General features: G+C 46.5%; 1 protein-coding gene across 15 annotated transcripts in view; it reads right to left on the bottom strand.

Moving 5' to 3' along the window:
- The window catches only part of TCF7L2 (transcription factor 7 like 2), a 176,059-nt gene that overhangs the window by 85,811 nt on the left and 69,366 nt on the right, over positions 1–20,882 (bottom strand). For all 15 annotated transcript variants that reach the window (XM_049645770.1, XM_049645771.1, XM_049645774.1 and 12 more), the window contains exon 4: positions 11,760–11,861. In XM_049645770.1, the coding sequence (XP_049501727.1) occupies positions 11,760–11,861 (102 nt within the window). The remainder of the gene's footprint in view (positions 1–11,759; positions 11,862–20,882) is intronic.

The following is a 20,882-nucleotide window of genomic DNA, read 5'->3' as shown; positions in this document are numbered from 1 at the left end:
AAGGAGGCTCCCTCAGACTATGTGTCCTCCTATTGCCCCCTGGCCTTCTCGCCTCCAACCAACACAATACTCTGAGCATGCCCGGTGCCTGCTTTAGACCCTCTCCATTCTGAGTCCTTGAATCTCAAAGTCCCACCTTCCAACCGACAGGTGCCCAGTGCCCGCTCACAGCTGTGCTGGGCCCCTTTCAAAAGGCAAAATGTATCCTCCAGGTTCTCAGTAGAGGTATGGGATATGACCTGTTCCAGGATTTAAAAGGCCGTCTCAAATATGGGAATGAAGCCCAGGTACCAAGGATAGAAGAGGGAAAGTTACAAAGATGGGAAGTGAGGAGGCCAGGGCAGACACTCCAGCAACATCCAAGGGAGAGAGGGTGGCAATCGTGGTGATGGTGGAGGTGGTAAAAAAAAAAAAGATTTCACAGTATTTTGAGGACAGAGCTGATACAATATGCAGATGGATTATGAACCCACAGGACAGACCAACGGACTGAATGTGGAGCGTGAAAGCAAAAGAGGAGTCGATGATGAATTCCATGGCGTGGGGCCTATGCAATTGGCGGATGCTGTTAATCTTTACTGCGATGTTGAACTTGAGAGCGACAGGTGTGATGGTGGGGTGGGGGTGGAAATAAAGAATTACATGCTAATCTTCTGGTGTCTATTTGACATCTAAATGGAGGTTGAATCTGCCACTCAGGGGACAGCATGGGGCCTACGCAAGGACCTGGATTCATTGTCTGCATATGGCCACTCCTGCCCATGGAATCGTGGGCAACTCCGCTAACCCACTTGGCCTTTCACGTTCTTGTATGGAAAATGAGGCTAACAATAAACTTCCCAAGCCAGACCCTTCTAGCATCCCTCCTTACTTAGTCCCCAGTACACTCCATGGGCCAATTCTGCAATCCAAGTGTTTTCTCCCTCCATATTAATTTATTAAAAGAGACGAAAATCTGACCTGCAAGCCACTGACAAGCCAATCACAAAATCGCTCCATACGCCCCACACAGCATGGTTGCTGAAAATACCCATTTCCTGTAATAAGTAATCAAGCTCTGGATTTCCCAACTGGGCACTCTCTTAAAAAGTTCAGGCACCCTGCGCCAAGATTTCGAAGGAACAGTCAGTTTAAACCAAGACTGGAAAGAGACAGAAACCCTACAAGCCTGACCTTCTGGAGCTTTTGTGTCAACCATGTTCCACATAAACACCGCCGTGGCGATTCAACACACTCCGTTGCAAGCTGGAATGTATAAGGGTGGATTATCAGGTTACTAGCAAACCGTGCACAATGTCATAACCCAAAATTATGCTTCTCCAAAACATGCTACTATATTAGGTAGAAAGTACCCACGTGGCCAAGCTCTCTACCAACCAGGATGATACTGAACACTCTAAGGTAACAACGAAGTCACACTTGTCCAAGACTAAATCAATCCTGTCCCTCACCAGAAACTGGTTTTCTGCTTCCTTAATGAAGCACCACCGTAAACGGGAGTGGGGTGGCGGGGGGAAGGACCACAGGCAAAAAAAAAGAAACTGTGGGCTCCCTGGCTTCAAGAAACTTACAATCTGGTTGGTGAAACAAGCCCCATACGTAGAGTTAATCAGCAAGGCAAGAAGTGACCAGCAGGACGGGATGGATGCCAAGTGAATACTTTTGTTTTATTTACTGGAAAGATAAACATAGGCTGTTGAGCTCTAAGTAGATCCGTGTTGATTTAAAACAGGCTCCCACACTTGGTAAACAGAGCAGGTGCCGAAACTAGAACAATGTTCCAGGGTCTGCTCCAGTCTCTTCCCTGAAGATGCTGAGAGGCATCGTGGAGTCGGGCAAGCTTTAAGCACTGCCCCCTGAGTGTCTAAGCCTCCAAATGACTCCAGATCCTGCCCTAAAGAAGCGGGTTGACTTTGCATAACCAGTGCTTCCCTAAGCCTATTTTAGGAGGGGATCCTTTTTTCCAGTAACCTTATTAACACTCAGCGAGACAAATGTCAGGAAATGCTAGCCCAGAGCTGCCAAAGACTTTTCCCCCAAGCACAAGACGCAGTGTTGAGAAATGGTCAAGGCTGATTGGAGGCTGCAGCCTTCCCCGCACTCACAGTGATCTTAAACACGGCAATAAATAACATCTTTGACAAGTAGATATGTTTTCCCAGAAACATAATCCAGAATCGTATTCCCTTTTTGCGTTTGTTTTCAAAGATTTTATTTTCGGGGCGCCTGGGTGGCTCAGTCGGTTAGGCATCCGACTCTCGGTTTTGGTTCAGGTCATGTTCTCACAGTTTTGTGAGTTCAAGCCCCGCGTGGGCCTCAGCTCTGACAGTGTAAAGCTTGCTTGGGATGCTCTCTTTCCCTCCCTCTCCACCCCTCCCCTATTCACATTGTCTCTGTCTCGCTCAAAATAAACTTAGAAAGATTTTTTTAAAAACCTTAAAGATTTTAAGTAATCTCTCCACCCAACATGGGGCTCAAACTCACATCCCCAAGATCAAGAGTCAGATGCTCTACTGACTGAGCCAGTCAGGTGCTCCGAATCATAGTCCTGAGTCCACACATAGCATCAAATACTTAGTAACTATGTGCCCAATAATATGCCATTAAAAAAAGATATCAAAACTAAAACTAAAAACAAAAAACTGTAGACTTATTTGAGGTTATGAAAGTATACTCCAAGACCTCTAAAATAGCCCTAAATGTGCTGTATATATTCAGGGAACTAGTACAGTATATCTAAAGGGTTACACTGTAAGTTATCAAAAGTGAGTATATGTAATCCTATAAAACCATGATAGTATCAGCTGACTTTAAAACCTCCAACTACTTAAGAAGCTATCATTTTGTTTGCCTGTTTTGAAAGCGTAAAGATCTTGGAAAATCCAAAGTGGATGGGCTAGGTGGGTCTCTTTTCTGGAGCAAAGCAGAGTACGAGAAACATTTTTAGCAACATTTTTCCGGGAAAGCCCAAACTTTTTCTTTTGTTAAATTCCCCAGAGGGGGCACCTGGGTGGTTCAGTCTGTTAAGCATCCCACTTCAGCTCAGGTCATAATCTCACAGTTCGTGGATTCAAGCCCCACATCAGTCTCTGTGCTGACAGCTCAGAGCCTGGAGCCTGCTTCGGACTCTGTCTCCCTCTCTCTCTGCTCCTTCCCTGCTTGTGCTCTCTCTCTCTGTCAAAAACAAAAAATAAAAATAAATTAAAAAAAAAAATCCTTCTGATCATGGTTGGGGTGACTGGATGGTTCAGTTGGTTAAGCGTCTGACTTCAGCTCAGGACATGAGCTCACGGTTAGGGAGTTCAAGCCCTGCATCAGGCTCTCTGTTATCAGCATAGATAGAGCCTGCTTCAGATCCTTTCTCTCCCTCTCTCTCTCTCTCTGCCCCTCCCCTGCTATCTCTCTCAAAAATAAACAAACATTAAAAAGAAAATCATTCTGATCTTGGTAAATGTTTCATACATGCTGATGATTGTAAAAATTGAAACCTTTCAGAAAAATATTTGTGCCTATATATCAAGAAAAAAAATTTTTAATTTTATTCTCTTTTACCTGTCTTTCTAAGACTCTATCCTAAGAAATAATAAAGGAGAGGGGGTGGGGGACGAAAGCACAAAGATTTACGTGCATAGATGTTCATCACAGGATTATTTAGAATAGTAGAAACAAAGGCGTAAGATACTCTAAAGGCCCAACAATGTGCCATTGATTAAGCAAATGTGTGCATAGGCATATTATGGGCTGCTACGTGATCATTTAAAATCCTTACGAATTTTAATGACATGGGGAGGTGCTTTTCATTACAGCAATTTTCCTTTTCAATAAATACAAGGCTGCAAATATTGAGTGCTATAAGCTTGAGAATGTTGAAAACAAATATAAATATTAAACGGCGAACAGGCCACTTCTGGACAGTGATTAAAGGGACAGCAGTGGGTGACAGGACATGTGACATAAGGTTGTGAAACCTTCTGTGATTCTAATCTGAAAGGGATACGACCAAGCTTGCACAACACAATCCTCCTTGGTAGAATACTTTCCATCACCGCGGCGGTCAGCTGCCACACCAGCAACTCAAACCTCAAGAGCTTCAGAATTCCTCATCAGAGAGTATTTTCTGGAAGGAGAGAAGGAAGCTCAGACTTTTAACTCTAGGCTCCTTTGGCCGAATGACTCCACTTTCTCTTCAGAGCATGACTGATCTATCCACCGCTTTTTCCCAGGGGGGAAAAAAAAAGATAACCCAGCAGCCTGCTTCTTCATATTAAACACGCACAGCCCTCCTTCCAAGAATAATCGTATTTCTGCTGTGCTCACAGGCTCGCTTTATATCCTCAGACAAAATACGCACCCTCACCACAGTTCCGTCCGTGAAATGGGAAAGCTCTGAGTCAGCTCCCGCTAGGAAACACATGCCAAGTATTCTAGAAAGTCTGGCTGAGTCATACATAAATGGGGAAAAAGACAAAACAAGGGGAAAGTGTAAACGTAGTGAATAGCGAAGGGAGTGGAGACGGTGGGTGGGGAAAAAGCTCTTAGGAAGCCCGCATAGGTTCACGCCCTCAAATCACCCAAAATTCACCTGGGCCACGGCGGCGTGGCCCCCCCTGCCCACAATTTGTCAGTACTCACCTTTGCAGTACCTCAAGGACACCCAGAAGCAAAACCCTCGCCAACCTCGTGTCCCACTGTCCAGGGGCACGGGTGGATTCTCCTTGAGACAGGCCCACCCCATCCAGCTCATGGAGTTCCCCACCCGCAGCACTGGGCAGGCCCCACTGTGCCTGTTATTCATCTTTCCCCGGCGTCGTTGTGGTCAGGGGTTAAGACGATGGCAATGTTCTGGCTGTCCTGTCTCACATCCTGACTCCCACACCCGGGCGAACACTTAACCGCCCTGGGCCTACTTCCTCCTCCGTGAAACAGGGGCAACAGAGCATTAGGAGAGCACCTAGAACAATGCCTGGCACGCAGAAAGTGTTACTGGCTTATTTGCTATTATTCTTATGATCCTTCATCATCGACTCCACTTTCTCCCAGCGTCTAGAACACTTTTTCCCCCACACAGTCCGTGAATGAATCGATGGTAAATGCAAGACCATTTACCGGGTGGGGGGGCGGACCTGAGGGGCTCAGTCGGTTAAGCGTATGACTCTCTTGGGTTTTCGCTCAGGTCACGATCTCATGGTTTTATGAGTTCAACCCCTGCGTCGGGCTCTGAGCTGGCAACGCAGAACCTGCTTGGGATTCTCTCTTTCCCTCTCTCTCCGCCCCTCCCCCATTCACACCGTCTCTGTCCCTCTCAAAATAAATAAATAAGCTTAAAAACATTACAAATAAAAAAGACCAAGAGAAAGACCAATAAAAGCTACTTATCCAAATTTGGAAGAAGGAAAGGGAAAATTCTCTACCCTACCCTAAATATATTCCAAACAAGCTGAAATTTAACAGACTGTCGACATTATTCTGAAGGGACTAAGTAAAAGTTTGGATTGTCCGCATTTCATACTGCCATAGTGCTTTGGGGGTCATGAAACCTAATAACTGAATTTCTCTAAAAAGACAACTTGAACTGAAGACATTTTCCCAAAGGAGGTAAATGAACTACACCAACAGGTACATGGAAATGCGTTCAACATCCCTAATCATCAGGGAAACGCGTAAGGAGATACCACCTCACACCTGTCAGAATGGCTATTATCAAAAGACAAGAGACAACAAGCGTTAGTGAGGATGTGGAGAAAGGGACACCCCGTGTGCTGTTGGTGGGAACATCACCTGGTACAGCTACTGTGGAAAACAGTATGGAGATTCCGCAAAAAAAATCTAAAGATAGAACTACCGTGTGACCCAGCAGAGCTTCTTCTGGGTTTCTATCCAAAGGAAGTGAAAAACAGGACCTCGAAGAGGTCTTTGCACTCCCAGGTTCACTGTAGCATTATTGACAATAGCCAAGGCACTGAAACGACATAAGTGTCCATCAACAGATAAATGGATTTTAAAAAGTGGTGTATATATACACAATGGAATATTATTCGGCCATAAGTACGTAGGAGATCCTGCCATGAGACAACACGGATGGACCGTGAACATTATTATGCTAAGTGACATAAGTCAGAGAGAGAAAGGCAAATACTTCACGATATCATCTGTACGTGGAATCTAAAAACAGCTGAAACTCAGCAACGGAGTGAGACGGTGGTTACTGGGGAGATGTTGGTCAAAGGGTACAAACTTCCAGTTACAAAATGAGTCAGTTCTGGGGATCTAATGTACAGCATGGCAATTATAATTATATACTTGAGTTGCCTAGAGAACAGACCTTACGTGTTCTCACAGCAAAAAAGAAATGGTAATTATAGGACATGCTTAGGGGTATCAGAGAACCCTAGGACGGTAATCATGTTACAGTACAGAAGTATTTCAAATCAACACACTGTACACCTGAAACTTATAAATGTATTAGGTCACTTACATCTCGATAAAACTGGGATTAAAAAAAATAAAAATGAAACATAAAATAAAAATACAACGCTTCTTCCCCAAACTTGGCAATCCCACCCACCTACCTTTGACCCTTCCTTCTCCCTCAATACCGACGTGTAATCTGTCGGCAAATTCTGCTGATGTTCCCTCCCAATCTGTCAACTTCAACCATTATCCCCACGGACGGCAATTTTAACACAAGCCAAAGCCCTCACGGATCTCCCCACGGTGGTTAGAATCAAACACCCAATTCGCACCATATCCTCCCCCAGGCCATTCTCCCTCGTCCCTCAGGACCTACAGCCACTGTAGCTGGCTTTAAATTTCTCTCACAGCTAAAGAATTGTCCCTTTAGGAACTTCATACGTGGTTTTCCTTCTGCCTGGAATGCTGTCCCATCTCCCACCCTCTCCTTCTCTCACACCCTTACCTGGCTAACTCTAATTGATCCTTCACCTTTCGTTTTATTTATTTTTGTTATTGTTTACTTTTGAGAGAGACAGAGCGCGAGCAGGGGAGGAGCAGAGAGAGAGGGAGACACAGAATCCAAAGCAGGCTCCAGGCTCTGAGCTGTCGGCACAGAGCCCGACGCGGGGCTCGAACTCACAAACCGTGAGATGGTGACTGGAGCCGAAGTCAGACGCTTAACCGACTGAGCCACCCAGGCACCCCCTTCGCATCTCATTTTAGATGTCATTTTCTCAGGGGGCCGGCCCAGCCTGTAACGTCACTAACTTCTCAGTCAGTGGAAGAAATCCCATCTCCCCATCACACCTGTCACAGCACCTATACGCCGCCCCAGGCTGGCACCTGGCAAGGTAGGGGCTGAGACGGTTTTGCTGGGCCTCAGCATCTAGCACAGAACCTCCCAGCATACGCCAACTGCCAACAATCGCCCAGGAGAGCAGGTGAGGGCAGAGCCCAAGCCAAATAACCCATCAAAACACCCACATGTATTTAATACCCAACAGGATGTTCTCAACGTGGTTTTTCTTATTAACCATGAGGAGGTGTCCCCACACCCCCAAACTCCTCAGACACAAAAAAGCGAGAGTTTCACCATGCCCTCTGAGCTAACTGGAAAATGCTTGACACAGGCAAGCAGAGACCCTGCCTGAAGCTCTCTCATCACGCTGTATTTCCTAAGTTTTCTGAACTCTTTCAGCATTTAAGCAATAACAACAACAACAAAGTACAGCACCACAGTCTGGCAGGCTTTGCTCCTCGGGACACAGACTGCTTTCTTAGCCCACACCTCAGTGCTCATTACACAACAAAACGCACAAGACCAAGAATGACTAGAAATTCACCCCACGGTGAAACTCCACATGGACTTCAAAAGGAAACCCCCAAGATACCATACCATGGTGGGAACTTTTGAAGCCTTCTGCCATCTCGTAAGATACATACTATACCAAAATACCACCATTTGGGGTACAGAACCTTTTTTTGCCGCGTACAAAGGCAGTTAAATGAAAGTCTTTGTATAGCAAAGACACCGGGGCTGGTGTCTGGGGAGCGGCTGCCCTCCCACAGCTTACGGGGCGCTGGAGGCGGGTCGGCCAAGACTCAAACACCGCCACGCTTAGCACAACCCGGATGCTTGGCCGAAGCAAAGAATTAAAAATACGAATTTAAAAACGCCAGAGAGGATGAAATATGAACTAGTTACGTGAATCAGATAATGCATGGGCCTGGGGAGGCCAGGAAGAGGGGAGGGTCCCGGAACCTGAACTTCTCAGCTGTATGGGGAGGGAAGAAGGGGAAGGGAGACGTGGACCTCTTGTGTAAATTGCTATTTTTTGGCTAACCTCCCGCCCCCACCGCGCCCCCCCCCACCAAAACCCAACTCAATACAGCATCCTTGGGGAATAATTTCCTCTGTCTTCTGAGCACAGATGAGGAACCGCTGGATTATAATACATAAGATGCAGTTATCGGTTTATAGGCACTAAAATTTGTGGGGCTTGCTTCTTAATTTAAATATTATTTGACCAACCCAATTCCACTAATTAGGAATATTTATTCTACACATTTATTTTTTATAATTCGGTAACCCACATACCACATGAAAAAAAAGAAAATCCAGTTTAAAACATTTTGACAAAAAGCTTTAAACTCCTCTGTGAAAATTCCACCCCAGATGGGTGCTCGGCGGTTATTTTCTCAGCAACTGGTGATAGTGAGAGTCTCTAATGATCACTAACAAACACTGAGCACTTCTCTGGTTTCAAGGGAAAACATTAGAAATAATTATGAAATAACCTGGCCCAGAAATTACAATAAACCCGAATTTCGGAGAAACTAGGCAGCAATCCTTAGACAATTATTTTGAAACATGTCTGATGAAACAGTGGGATGTGACAACGTTTGATTTTAAAAGAACAAATAACAAAAATGTGAGGAAGAGCCCCGGGTCTGGAGGAGAGTTCGCCATTCACTGGCAGAGCTGAACTGAACTCAAACCAGAGACCCAAATGATACATTAGCCGGAATCCAGAAGGCTCCCTTTATAAATACAGATACACCGTGCCGGCCAAACTGGTTTTCTGGTCGACCCACTGCTGTCCAGTGAAAAGGCAGATCATTCATTTCTGGTCCCAAGGTGCAGGATTCCTCTATCCCAAAAGCTGCATGAGACCACTGGGCGGATGAAGAGGCCAACAACCACAGCCCTCCTCTACCTGCCCGGCTCCCTCCACCAACCCCCCCCCCTCCCCATTACCCCTTCCTCTCAGGTGAAGATTACAGAAATGCAGAATTACAAGGCTAATTCATATAACCACAGACACCATTCAGTTGCCACAGCATTAAGTATTTCACAAATTTGGTTTCCTTTTATCCCAGCTTGAGTCCTTTCTCTCCTCTGTCCCGCTGCCAGAGCCCACCCTGCTTTCACAGCCCAGAACCCCTGCGCCACCCCCCCCACCCCCCCGCCCTGCCCCGGGCCACTCCCCAGGGTCCCCAGAAGCAGAGCAGAAAACACAGAAGTTGCTCCTTGGCTCCTTGGGGCAAGGGGCTCCATGCGAAGCGTGGTGGGGGCCCAAAGCGGTGGCCGTGGAAAACACACCTCCTAAGACAGCGGGGGATAGAGGGATCCAAGTCCCGCCGCGTTCCCCTTGCCAAAACCCACACTGGCTCTGGACAAAACGTCTTTGCCTCTCCTCAGCCTGTCCATTTCGAAAGATGAAAATTAGCGCTTAGGGTCTACCTTGTGACACCGTCCACGTGGGACGGCTGGGGAGGCAGTAGGGGCAGCTTTCTCTAAACAGATCAGCCCCCATTCACACTCGGGCGATGCTCACCAGTGTGGGCCCACGACCTCCGTCCACACCCGCGAGGGGCTGTGTCCACCCTGAACCACTTCTAAGAATGGCACCTTCTCTCCACTCGGAGAGCAAAGGAAAAAAAAAAAAAAAAGCCTCCAAGTGATTCTAAAGATAATGTCCTTTCTCTATAGCTTTAAAAAAAAAAAAGGCAGAGAAATACATTTCAAAGGCTAGACGCACAATGGGAAACGCGGGGGGGGGGGGGGCAGGAAGCGTGAAAAGGACAGGCTTCCTCATTTTACCCTCTAGGACACTGCAACTATCGCAAATCTTTGTACATTGTTAAAATGTTGTTTATACAGCATTCACTCTCCTCGGACAAACCCGCATCAGTCGGAGCCCCACACCAACAACGCCCTCACACCTACCAGGCTGTCCCTGATAATGACCCCGCCTGACCGTCCGCAAAAGAGAACCAGCCACAGAAAGTTACTCTCCCTTAGTAAAGAACAGGCCACCAGGCCCCGGAAAAGGAGCGGAGGACCGGGTCCAGTCCTCGCTCTGGCCACTAACTCAGCGTGTGACGTTGGGCAATTCACTTAGGGCATCTCTGGGCCTGTTTCCTTTTCTGAGAGCAGGTTGGGCCGAGATGATCTAAGGTCACTTCCGGCCCTGAAACCTTGACATTGTAGGAGCGTATGTAATTATGAGCATCCACTTTACTGCGGGGTGGGAGGAAGGGAAAAGCTTCTGGAAAAATGTCAACCTTTTCTATGTGCCTCATTTATAACATAAGAATTTGTAGAACATTTTCACAAACGATGACTCAAGACGTGGCTTAACGGAAATAAATCACTTTGTAATACATACACACACATACATATGTATCTAATATTCATATAACAGAGGCATAATTCATTAAATAATATATACTCTATTATAGCAAGCTACAAAGTAAGGAGACAGTTAGCCTGAAGTTTGACACAATGCATCTTGAGGTTTTTCTACTTAAGAAAATCATTTTGCCATTTTTAGAAATTACAAGTAACAGAGAGGCAAAATATATTAATGGGTAGCATTTTGTGGTACTCAAATAAAAAATACATGAATTATTTCATGCTTTGCATAATTCTACCTGTCATAGATTCATTATAAAAAATGTGTCTTCCATTAATTATTTCAAAACTATGAAGTCCAGCTCATGATATAAATATATGGAAGAGAATATTCTAAGAAGGCTGAGCCATCTTCTCAAGAGGTTAATTTATAAATTCCACTTTCAGAGCCTACAAAATCTGAAAGTACATTAAAAATATATGTAGACACACGTTTTATGTTATAGTCTCTCACTACTAGAAACAAATGTTTCCTATGTTAAACCCACAGGCTTTCAAAGCCATGGATGTATGGATTAATTTGAACTTAAGCCCGTCCAAATTCATTTCTACTCTCCGTTTACAATCAATCAGCCCGGATAAAATTCTACTGATATTAACGTAGAATGTTACTACTTTCCAACAATTAAGACAAATTGGGGGATGGGGGTGGGGGGGACTGGAAAGTGTCAAATCCAAAGCTTCCCTTTTGCATTTTCTAATTCCCTCCTCTGCAACTCACCTCCGCTAAATGAGTCTTTCAGGAAAGGATTTGGAGATTGTATTTTTGTAAGCTGCTATGGCACCATTTCCAGTCTCCTCCAAACCATGGTGGCAGTGTCCCATTAGCTAGAGACCACGAGGCTAGACTAACCCAACACCAGGAGAAAGGGGTGGTGGGAAGACATGGAAATTTTCCAAGTAGGTAACAATCACTAAGGTCCAATAGCAGAAAACAAATACCTTCTAGATATAAACCATATCCAAGAATATTCCAAATATATATATATTTTAAAGAAAGAAAAAGTGATAAACAAGACTTGCTATCAACAAAAGAATATTTTCTTCATCTCCGCCCACCCCCCCACCCCCCAAGAAAGGAAGGAACCGCCTTTGTAAGGTCACTTACCACAATGTGTGCCGGTGACGGAGAGCGGGCATCCTTGAGGGCTTGTCTGCTCTGGAGGGTCCCCGCCTGGACATCAAGCAGTGGCCATTTCATCTGGAGATACTAGAGGGAGGAAACAAAACGAATGTGGCGGATGAATTTGGAAAAGCTATACAAAACAGCTATCCTAAGACCTAACTCCTGGGGTCCCTGATACACAGACGAGAAACTCAAAGGAGTAAAAACAGGCAAATAACAACACCGAAAAACTTAAAAGCATGCAAAGAACACCACCACCCACAGAAAGATCAAATCGTGCATATCAAGAGGTTCTTCTTAGGGTTCATGTCCAACAGGTACTTTCAACAGAACATCAACACTATGAGCAACTACAGTTTGGTTCTGAACATTCAAACTTCAGGCTGGCTCTAGAGAACACGATTTCCCTGGTACTAACTCATTTAGAGGGAAATGGTAGGGATGTGGGAGAGAAAAGCAGGGAGAAGTCTCCCAAAGGAAGAAAGCGAAGGGAAGTCTCAAGCCAGAGGACACCATCAATCCCGGATCTGCTCTTTCGGTGACCTTCATTTCTAAAATGCCACCCTCCTTCACTTTCAAGTCGGCTGCATCTGTGCAAACGTCCTTTCGTAGAAGCTGCCCGAGCAAGAGGAAGATGGCTCCCCTCACCAACCCCAAAGGTGGAAAATCCGTGGCACAAGGAAGGGAAAGGGAGTTACTTCGGTCACAAGTGATCACGTCAGCTTTGCGAAGAAGGGCTTGAACCGGGGTGAGGTGGCTTGCCCCGTCACAGAGATACTTAACACATGGGATAAGCGACTCCAAGGCACTACACTCTCAGCGCAGTTGCACTCAGGAAACCTTCAGACAACTGAACAAAACTGAAGCCACAGTGCTAAGATTCTCATGAGGACATCACCAGCCTCTGTATCTCCGAAGGCCAATTAATTGTTAAATGCACCAGTTAATGCTTGGAGGGCACTGAAGAGGCCATCTTGAGCTCTCCAGAGACCCGAAAGCAAAATAAACGGCTAGTTTTCATATAAACTGCACAGGACATTTCACTCAATGAATACTGATTAAAGCTCGCTTTGTACAAAGCCTTCTTGCGAAGGATAAGGAGATAGGAAGAACATTTGCCCTCAGGGAGCTTATGCGCACGTGAGAGAACTGGCTCACACACAGATTAAGTCCATGTAGAACGTCGTCGTAGAACCTCGGCACAGACTCAGGGAGTCTAGGGAGCCTAGGGAGTGCCAAGAAAGAAGACGGTAGTTCTGAGAAAAGACACTGGGGAAGGCTGTACACAGTAGGTCTTGTTAAGTCAGAAAGATTTCAACAGAAAGAAAAAGAACAGCACAGGGCAGTCCAGAAAGAAGGAAGGGTTGGCTCAAACCCCACATGAAAAGGAAGAGTGAAAGCCACACACAAGCCTTCCCATAGGTTCCTTAAAGATACAATTGGACAACGGATTAAAACCAAATGCGGTTACACCCAAAACTGGGAGAGCCTGGCCCACAAGCTACCTGCTCCAAGTAAACATTTTCCCAACTTAGATCTATACGAGGTTAGAGAACTTCTACAACCTCAGAGCTGTAAGCCAGAAGGCTCTCGTGTGAGGAAACCTGGTTACTAGTTCTAGTAAGTCACCACAAGACCTTGCATCAAATCCCTTCGCTTCTACGGACCTCCAGTGTTTCGTCCGTCAACGATCTGGGGTGGGGGTGAGGGAGGGACTGCCCCAGCACCGAAGGATTCTGGACCCCCAGACCGTAAATACCAGCAGGTACCCACTCCCACCCCCACCTCAGTCACCCTTATAATCAAACCATTTCCAGATATCTTATTTGGGGGCAGCAGCATCCCAAATTGAGAGCCACTGTAGTAAATGTTTCCGTAACCCAAGCCAATGGGCCCTGGGAACCCATTCCACCCCATCTCTCCCTGACTTCTTCCCATTCTCACTTGCCACATAAATATATGGACCTCGTTGGTCAAAACCACTCAATAGCATCATTTCCTTGAGGCCAACCAAAATGGAAACCTGCCAATACTCATCTTTCCTCTCATAAAAACCTGTGAGGAAAAATGCCAAGCTGAGTGCCACACACCTACACCTCACGCTACCCTCGGGGGGCAGGGTCAGATTAACAGACAGGTTTTCATCTTCGGCCATCTGTAAAACTGATTTGATCGCATCCAAACACCGGCTCCATAGAATTCGGAAATTTGGGCTTTTGTTTAAGGTGACAGACCTGCCCTGAGGACCTCACCAGAGAACTGTCATACCCATAATGCAATATTAATGCAGAGTCTTATAATTCTTATTTTACATAAAAGCTTCATTGTGTGCCATATCCAATCTCCGCAGGCTACCTGCACCACATATTTTTATGAGCCTACATTTCAGCGCTCCAAGCCTACAATACACATAATTTTCAATTATGTTAGGGCAGCCCAGGATCACTGCCTATATAACATTACTGGTTGGAGGAAATGAGACTCGGCCCCACTGCCCAGAGAGAGCTAACCAGATCCAGATGGTGGAGGAAGACAGCCCCAGTCCCGCTGGCTTGCAAGGACTCCACAGTGACAGCTTCAACCTCTCCATCCCAATGCAACTTGATCCCACAGAATGGCTGGGCCCCCGCAAACCTGTGCCCATCCATTGGAAATAACTGGCATTCAGGCTGACGAGGCTCCTTTCGGGGGAAATAAGTATTATGTCAGGATTTTTTAAAGGAAGTTATTAACCTCCTCCGAAAGTGATGGGTTTCCCAGGTTCCTTCATCTTCTACAATTGGTCCTTATTAATAAGGAAAATAAATAAATAAAGGGAAGAAAAAGGAAATTAGGTACGATTATAGCCTAGAGGAAAAGCTTTTCCTTCCTGGAGACACTAAGCAGCAGGAAATTCTATTCTGTTGGGTCCTAAAGAAAAGACCCGAAGGACGAGGCATCTCGGATTTACGAAAGGGCGGGAACCCCACACCACATTTTCCCCATGGCCCAACTTCGGTTTTACATCCTTTTGGGGAAGAGAAAAAAAAAGTTCCCACCATCCCACTACAAAAACAACACTGGGGCTCCGGCTCTCTTCCTTTCAGGCCGCTCAACGTGGAAATTATGAATTGCCTACAAAAACATTAAACTTTTCAGCAAACTGCAATCAAATGGGGCCGTGGGAATTCCTGCATTGAAAACTGTTGAAATGGAGTCCTGCTCAACTTGCCTTTTGTAAAAAAAAAATAATAATAATAATAATAATAATAATAAATGCATAAGGCCATCTTGACTTAAGTGTTTCATCCTTTAATACTAATGTTCTGCTCATGGCCTGTTAGGGTTTTTGCCCAAATCCTATTTTATGATATGTTTCAGGGAGCTTAAGTTTAAGCTTCGGACCTGTGGACAAAGTCTCAAAATACATACAAAACCAATGGTCTGAACAGAATCAAACATTTTAAAAGCCTGTTAAATTGTCAGCAAAAAAAAGAAAAAGGTATGCAACTCTAACGTCTCCTCCCCCACTGCTGCTGATCAAAACAAAAGGACAAGGGGGAACACCTGGGTGACTCAGTCGGTTAAGCGTCTGACTTCAGCTCAGGTCACGATCTCACGGTTCACGGGTTCGAGCCCCACAACAGGCTCTGCGCTGACAGTTCGGAGCCTGCTCGGGATTCTCTCTCTCCCTCCCTCTCTGCCCCTCCCCCACTCACACTTTCTTTCAAGATAACTAAATAAGCTCAGACAAGGAAAGGCAAATGGGGAGGGATCTTCCAAATCAGAGGGCCCCGCAGGATCCGGCTACAAGTGGGCCTGAGGGAACCTGCTCCCGAGAAAGGCACCCCCATCCTGGTGAGTACAGCTTCCGTAGCAAGGACGGTGAGGAGGGCTGCTCAGAGAACCTGAATCTCAGGGCTGCTGAGGTCACGGTACAAAGCTGACTTTCGAAACAAATAGAACCATGCAAAGACCAATGATGCTGATGACAAAGCTCCACATCCCTGACAAAACAACCAAAGCTGCTTGGCCGCACTTCCATCTCACAGACGGGCAGGCAAGTGACGTCCGTCCCTTTACTTGTACGGGGCGGGGTTGGCAGACTTTTTCTGTAAAGGGCTACAGCACATATCTTACTTAGGCTTTGCGACCCATCCCATCTCAGTTCTACTCAGCTCAGGCGTGGTTGTCACCAAAGCGGCCACAGTCCTGCACAGATCATGTCGTGGCTGTGTGCCAAAAAAACTTTATCTATAGGATACTAAAACATGGATTCCATAGGACTTTCCCGTGTCAGGACATATTCTTCTTCTCTTAATTTTTTTCAACCATTTAAAAATAATAGAAAAACCATTTTTAGCTCACGGGTCATACAAAAAGAGGTGGCAGGACAGCTTCGGCCCCTGGGCCACACTTTGTCACCCCTGGCTTAGGGAATGAGTACGTAAAGACGTGATTTCTTTTTTTTTTTTTAATTTTTTTTTTCAACATTTTTTATTTATTTTTGGGACAGAGAGAGACAGAGCATGAACGGGGGAGGGGCAGAGAGAGAGGGAGACACAGAATCGGAAACAGGCTCCAGGCTCCGAGCCATCAGCCCAGAGCCTGACTCGGGGCTCGAACTCACGGACCGCGAGATCGTGACCTGGCTGAAGTCGGACGCTCAACCGACTGCGCCACCCAGGCGCCCCAAGACGTGATTTCAAGTCAGACAGGATACATTCCTTCAGTGGGCCTTAAATCCAGACAGTCGAACACGATTACTTGGTGGCCCCAAGGCGACGTTTTAGATTTAATCGTCACTGGCAAACTCCAGTTTTGGGGGAAAAGCTCAGGAAAGAATCTGAGCTCTCCAGCCATGACTCCCAGTCACAAGGGCTAACCACTAGCCCACAATCTCACCGAAATAACTATCCCTCCTTACCAAAATGGAAGTTTGAAAATCCCTGGGCGATTCTGACTGGAAGAGGTTCACGTGTTCAAAATTCTCACGCACTTCCCAGGAAACACTGGCAAATGTGTCACATGCCACGGAATCACCACGAAAGAGCACCCGGCAGAAATTCCGCAGGTCGTGGGTGATGTGCCCCGTGTGCTTTGGGCATCACCCTTCTACGTTCAGGAGCTGCTCTCTCCAGAGCTTCTCAGTGTGGGCAACCTTCACGCATCACGACGCTGGGATGACGCCCATGCTGGGCCAGTGTTGCCCACCAACAGATCATCAGCCCCGGGCTCAGGCAAGATGGGGAGGCAGGGGCCACCACGGGGCCCGAACAGCCTGCTAAATGGAGAGGAAACAGGTCTCTTCTGGAAGACTAGGTCCCACAGAAAGCCCGTCAAGCCGAAAAGGATTGATCTTAAAAACTGTGAAGGCCTTGCGCTCCCCTCCCCTTCCTGGTAGATCGGTATCCTTTACCTGAGTACAAAAACAAGAAACCGGCCTTTTCAATCCAAGCTATTTCTCAGCAGGGGTGCTCCTTCCTAGGAAAATCCATTGTAAGAGAATTCAAAGTAGTTGGAAACCATCCTCATGACAGATCATGACTGCTTAGTCTCACTAACACCTGAGCACCAGAAAGTCACAAGTGTTGTGTTTCTTATAAAATAACAGAAAGTCGCTATTTTGTCCGAACACCCAAACCGAGAGACCACAAGCCACGGTCTATCACATCCAAACCCACGAATCCTTCCTCCTCTGCGAGGTGACCCCCACCCCCACCCTCCCCGTGCAGCCTCATTGTGGGCCCTGGGGACTCTACCCACACCTGCAAGCTGGAAGGGGTGACACCACGATCATAACGTTCACGCCACGCAACTTTACAAAACCGAAGGCCACCAGGAGCCACTCATCGTAGGAGGACAACGGAAAAACTTCAAGAGACGACAGGAAGCGCAAGTATGTGGCCAAGGGGGCACACGCATTTCTCCAGGAGCTCACGTTGCGAGGCTCACACACAGGCCTGGGAAAGATCAGGTTTGCCTGTCTCTTTCGGAAGCTACCTCATTTCTCAGAACTGGAAGATGGGAAATTCAGCCCATCTTCTATAAATAATTAACTTTGCCCTGCGGGTCAGGGAAACCCAATTTATCTAGAATAGTTAAATTATAAGAAGCTGTGATTAACATTCTGTCCTGCCCTCTGAATCATACAGGTACCAACAAGTTTCCCAAAGCCAGCCCTGACCGCATATAACTAACAGTGAAATTATATCAGAAGTCGTCAGAATCCCACAGGCTCCTCAGGGCCACCATTACAAAATTGGTTTGACCAACTTTCCTGCAGATGCAGAATGTGCCGGAGATTAAGCTGCTTTGTTCTAGGCTAAAACACGGCCCAAGAATGGCTTCTTTTGAAAAATGCACCTAAGAGCCTAAGATAGAGGCTCTACTTAAAGAGGCATTATTTGCCTATAAAGTGTAACTGCAGAGAAAAAGAAAATTCAGGGGCGCCTGGGTGGCTCAGTCGGTTGAGCGTCCGACTTCGGCTCAGGTCATGATCTCACAGTTTGTGAGTTCGAGCCCCGCATCGGGCTCTGTGCTGACAGCTCAGAGCCTGGAGCCTGCTTCGGATTCTGTGTCTCCCTCTCTCTCTGCCCCTCCCCCACCCATGCTTTGTCTCTCTCCGTCTCAGAAATAAAGAAACATTTAAAAAAAAATTTTTTTTTGAAAGAAAAAGAAAAAGAAAATTCAGGAATGTGTGATTGTGCCTAGTCGGGATATAGCATAAGTGAGCATATATTATAGTTACCAAGGGAAAGAAAACCAAAGACCTCAGAAGGCTGGGTACATTCTGAACCTGGAGAAGGAAAAAAGCCACAGAAGAAAATGAAAGATGCTAAGATTGACTTTAGTTCTTACTTTTTTTTTTTTTTATAATGACACCAACCATTGTAAGAACTTAGAAATGTTTCTCTAAAGTCCCTATCCCATTTCCCAACATAAAAGAAATCTGAGGGAGAGGAAGGATATCAAGGCACCCATGGAAAACAGTAATTCAATAGCTCTGCCCTCTACCTCCATGAGTTGGTTGCTACAGGATTTTTCAATGAAATCCTTGCAGTTCACCTGTTTTCAATACCTAACGGTATTACTTCACATTTAGGGAGCACTTTAGAGTTCAAAGCCACATTCACAACAACCCTATATAATAAACAAGCAGAAAGTTACAACTAACCTTTTACCAAGGAGGAAACTAAGGCCGTTAGAACGCTGACCCAGCTTACCTGGGCTCCCTGGGTCAGCTGGCGTTCTGGTGCACAAGGCTCCGGACCACCATGTTTCTGTTTCATCCCGACTCGCCTGAGAACTCCCCTCCACCTTCTTCGGTTTTCTTATCAACGGCTAGGCATCAGTATCTCAGGGGAACGTCACACAGGGTCCTCAAAGGAATGAACCCTCCTCTCCGGCACCTATCAGCTCTCTTCTCCCCCCAGGTCGCCGGGCAAACGTTACATTATTTTCCTCCAAGGCTACTAGAAAATCATTTCTACCAGAGCTACTGAGGCCACTGGTAGTAAGGGGGAAACTGAGCAAAACAAGCAAATAACAAACAAACCAAAAAATCCCCAAACCGCAACTTGGCATTTCCTGTATTCTTTACCTCCCTAGCTATTCAACACCCCCGTCCCTGAGATATTTTTGCAATTGCTAGGTCGGTGGTTTTGCAGGGAGGCTATGCTCTAGCGGCTCATGGAAGCGCAGCTGGGTGGGACTGTGCTGAGCCCTTCCTTTCAAAACCCAGATGCACACCCCTCCCCTCCGCGGGGCTGCGGCCTGGGACTTCCTTCCATCATCCTGCAAAAGTCACTCTTAAAATCAAGGCTATGTGCTCCTGGGATAGCACGAGACTGAGAAAGAGTCCAGAAATCCACTTTCGAGGCCCACTTCCGCCACTATCTGGGCCATCACTTTAGTTCTTCACTGGGCGGGCGACCTCTTCCCCACTCTGGGCCTAACTCTGTAGCGGGAAACTGAGGAAAATTCTCTCAAAAGTCCCATTCGCCTCTGACTCACGTGTTCCTGCAGCATTTGCAAAGCACGTGCTCTGTGTCCAGCGTGGACTAGATATTCCAAGGCCTAGAAGAGTCATCTAAGACCCAGTCAATGGGACAATAAGCGGGTCAATGGTACAGGGACTAACACAAGGAAGGAGCAATATTACAAAGAATAATTTAATTCATGATGGTGACGTAGTCCTGCTGCTTCCAAACCTTGCTGGTTTGTCTAGCAAGACTTCTCCCCTGACCCACTCTGGACCTGCTAAATGCAACTATCTGGGAGTGGGCCCAGGGGTCTTTAAGTATTTTTCCCCAACTCGTCATGTGACCCTGATGACCAGTAATTAGCATAAACTATCAGCACCAGAGCAGTACCAATAAAGAGCATGTGTATATTTACAGATTCCACCACACTTTCTCAAAAGCTCTTTTATTAAACTCCTACATTGATGGTCACTACATCTCTTTAGGTGGTCAAAGCAGATCCCTCCAAACCCGCTTTGAATTTTTTTTTTAAGTTTATTTCTATTTTGAGAGAGAGACAACACAAGTGGAGTAGGGGCAGAGAGACGGTGGGGGGGAGAGAGTTCCAAGTAGGCTCTGTGCTGTCAGAACAGAGCCCTACGTGGGGCTCAAGCTCATGAACCACGAGATTATAACCTGAGCTGAGATCAAGAGTCAGACCCTTAACCGACGGAGCCACCCAGGCACGCCCGTCCAAACCCATTTTAAAAGTGAAGAAAAGCAGAGAGAAATGAGGTGACTGAGCCATGCAGTTACGAGGGACTCTGAACCGGAATGTAGATTTCCGACCAGGGCTTGCAATCCCTTCTATCAGACGGAGTAGAAGGAGCAGTGGGGAGGGAGGGCAAAACAGATGCAAAGGGACAAACGGTGCAGCCCCCGCACCGACCCAGGAAGCCAGTGGGAAATCAGCCTCAGAGACCGTCCTGCTCGGTCATGACCAAAAGCAGCCCAGGGCAAGCCACGTCAGAGTCTTCAGGCAGCCTCGAGATTGAGTTCCCCCAAAGAGGGCTGTGGGTCCCAAGCCAATGTCCACCGTGCCACAAGCGTCCACGTCCCTTGAGGGCCCATGTCCCTGAGGTCAGAGGACATGAAGCCACTG

The sequence above is a fragment of the Panthera uncia genome, chromosome D2 (genome assembly GCF_023721935.1).
Source record: "Panthera uncia isolate 11264 chromosome D2, Puncia_PCG_1.0, whole genome shotgun sequence".
In the NCBI taxonomy this organism is placed as follows: domain Eukaryota; kingdom Metazoa; phylum Chordata; class Mammalia; order Carnivora; family Felidae; genus Panthera; species Panthera uncia.
This window is presented reverse-complemented; position numbering and strand designations above follow the sequence as displayed.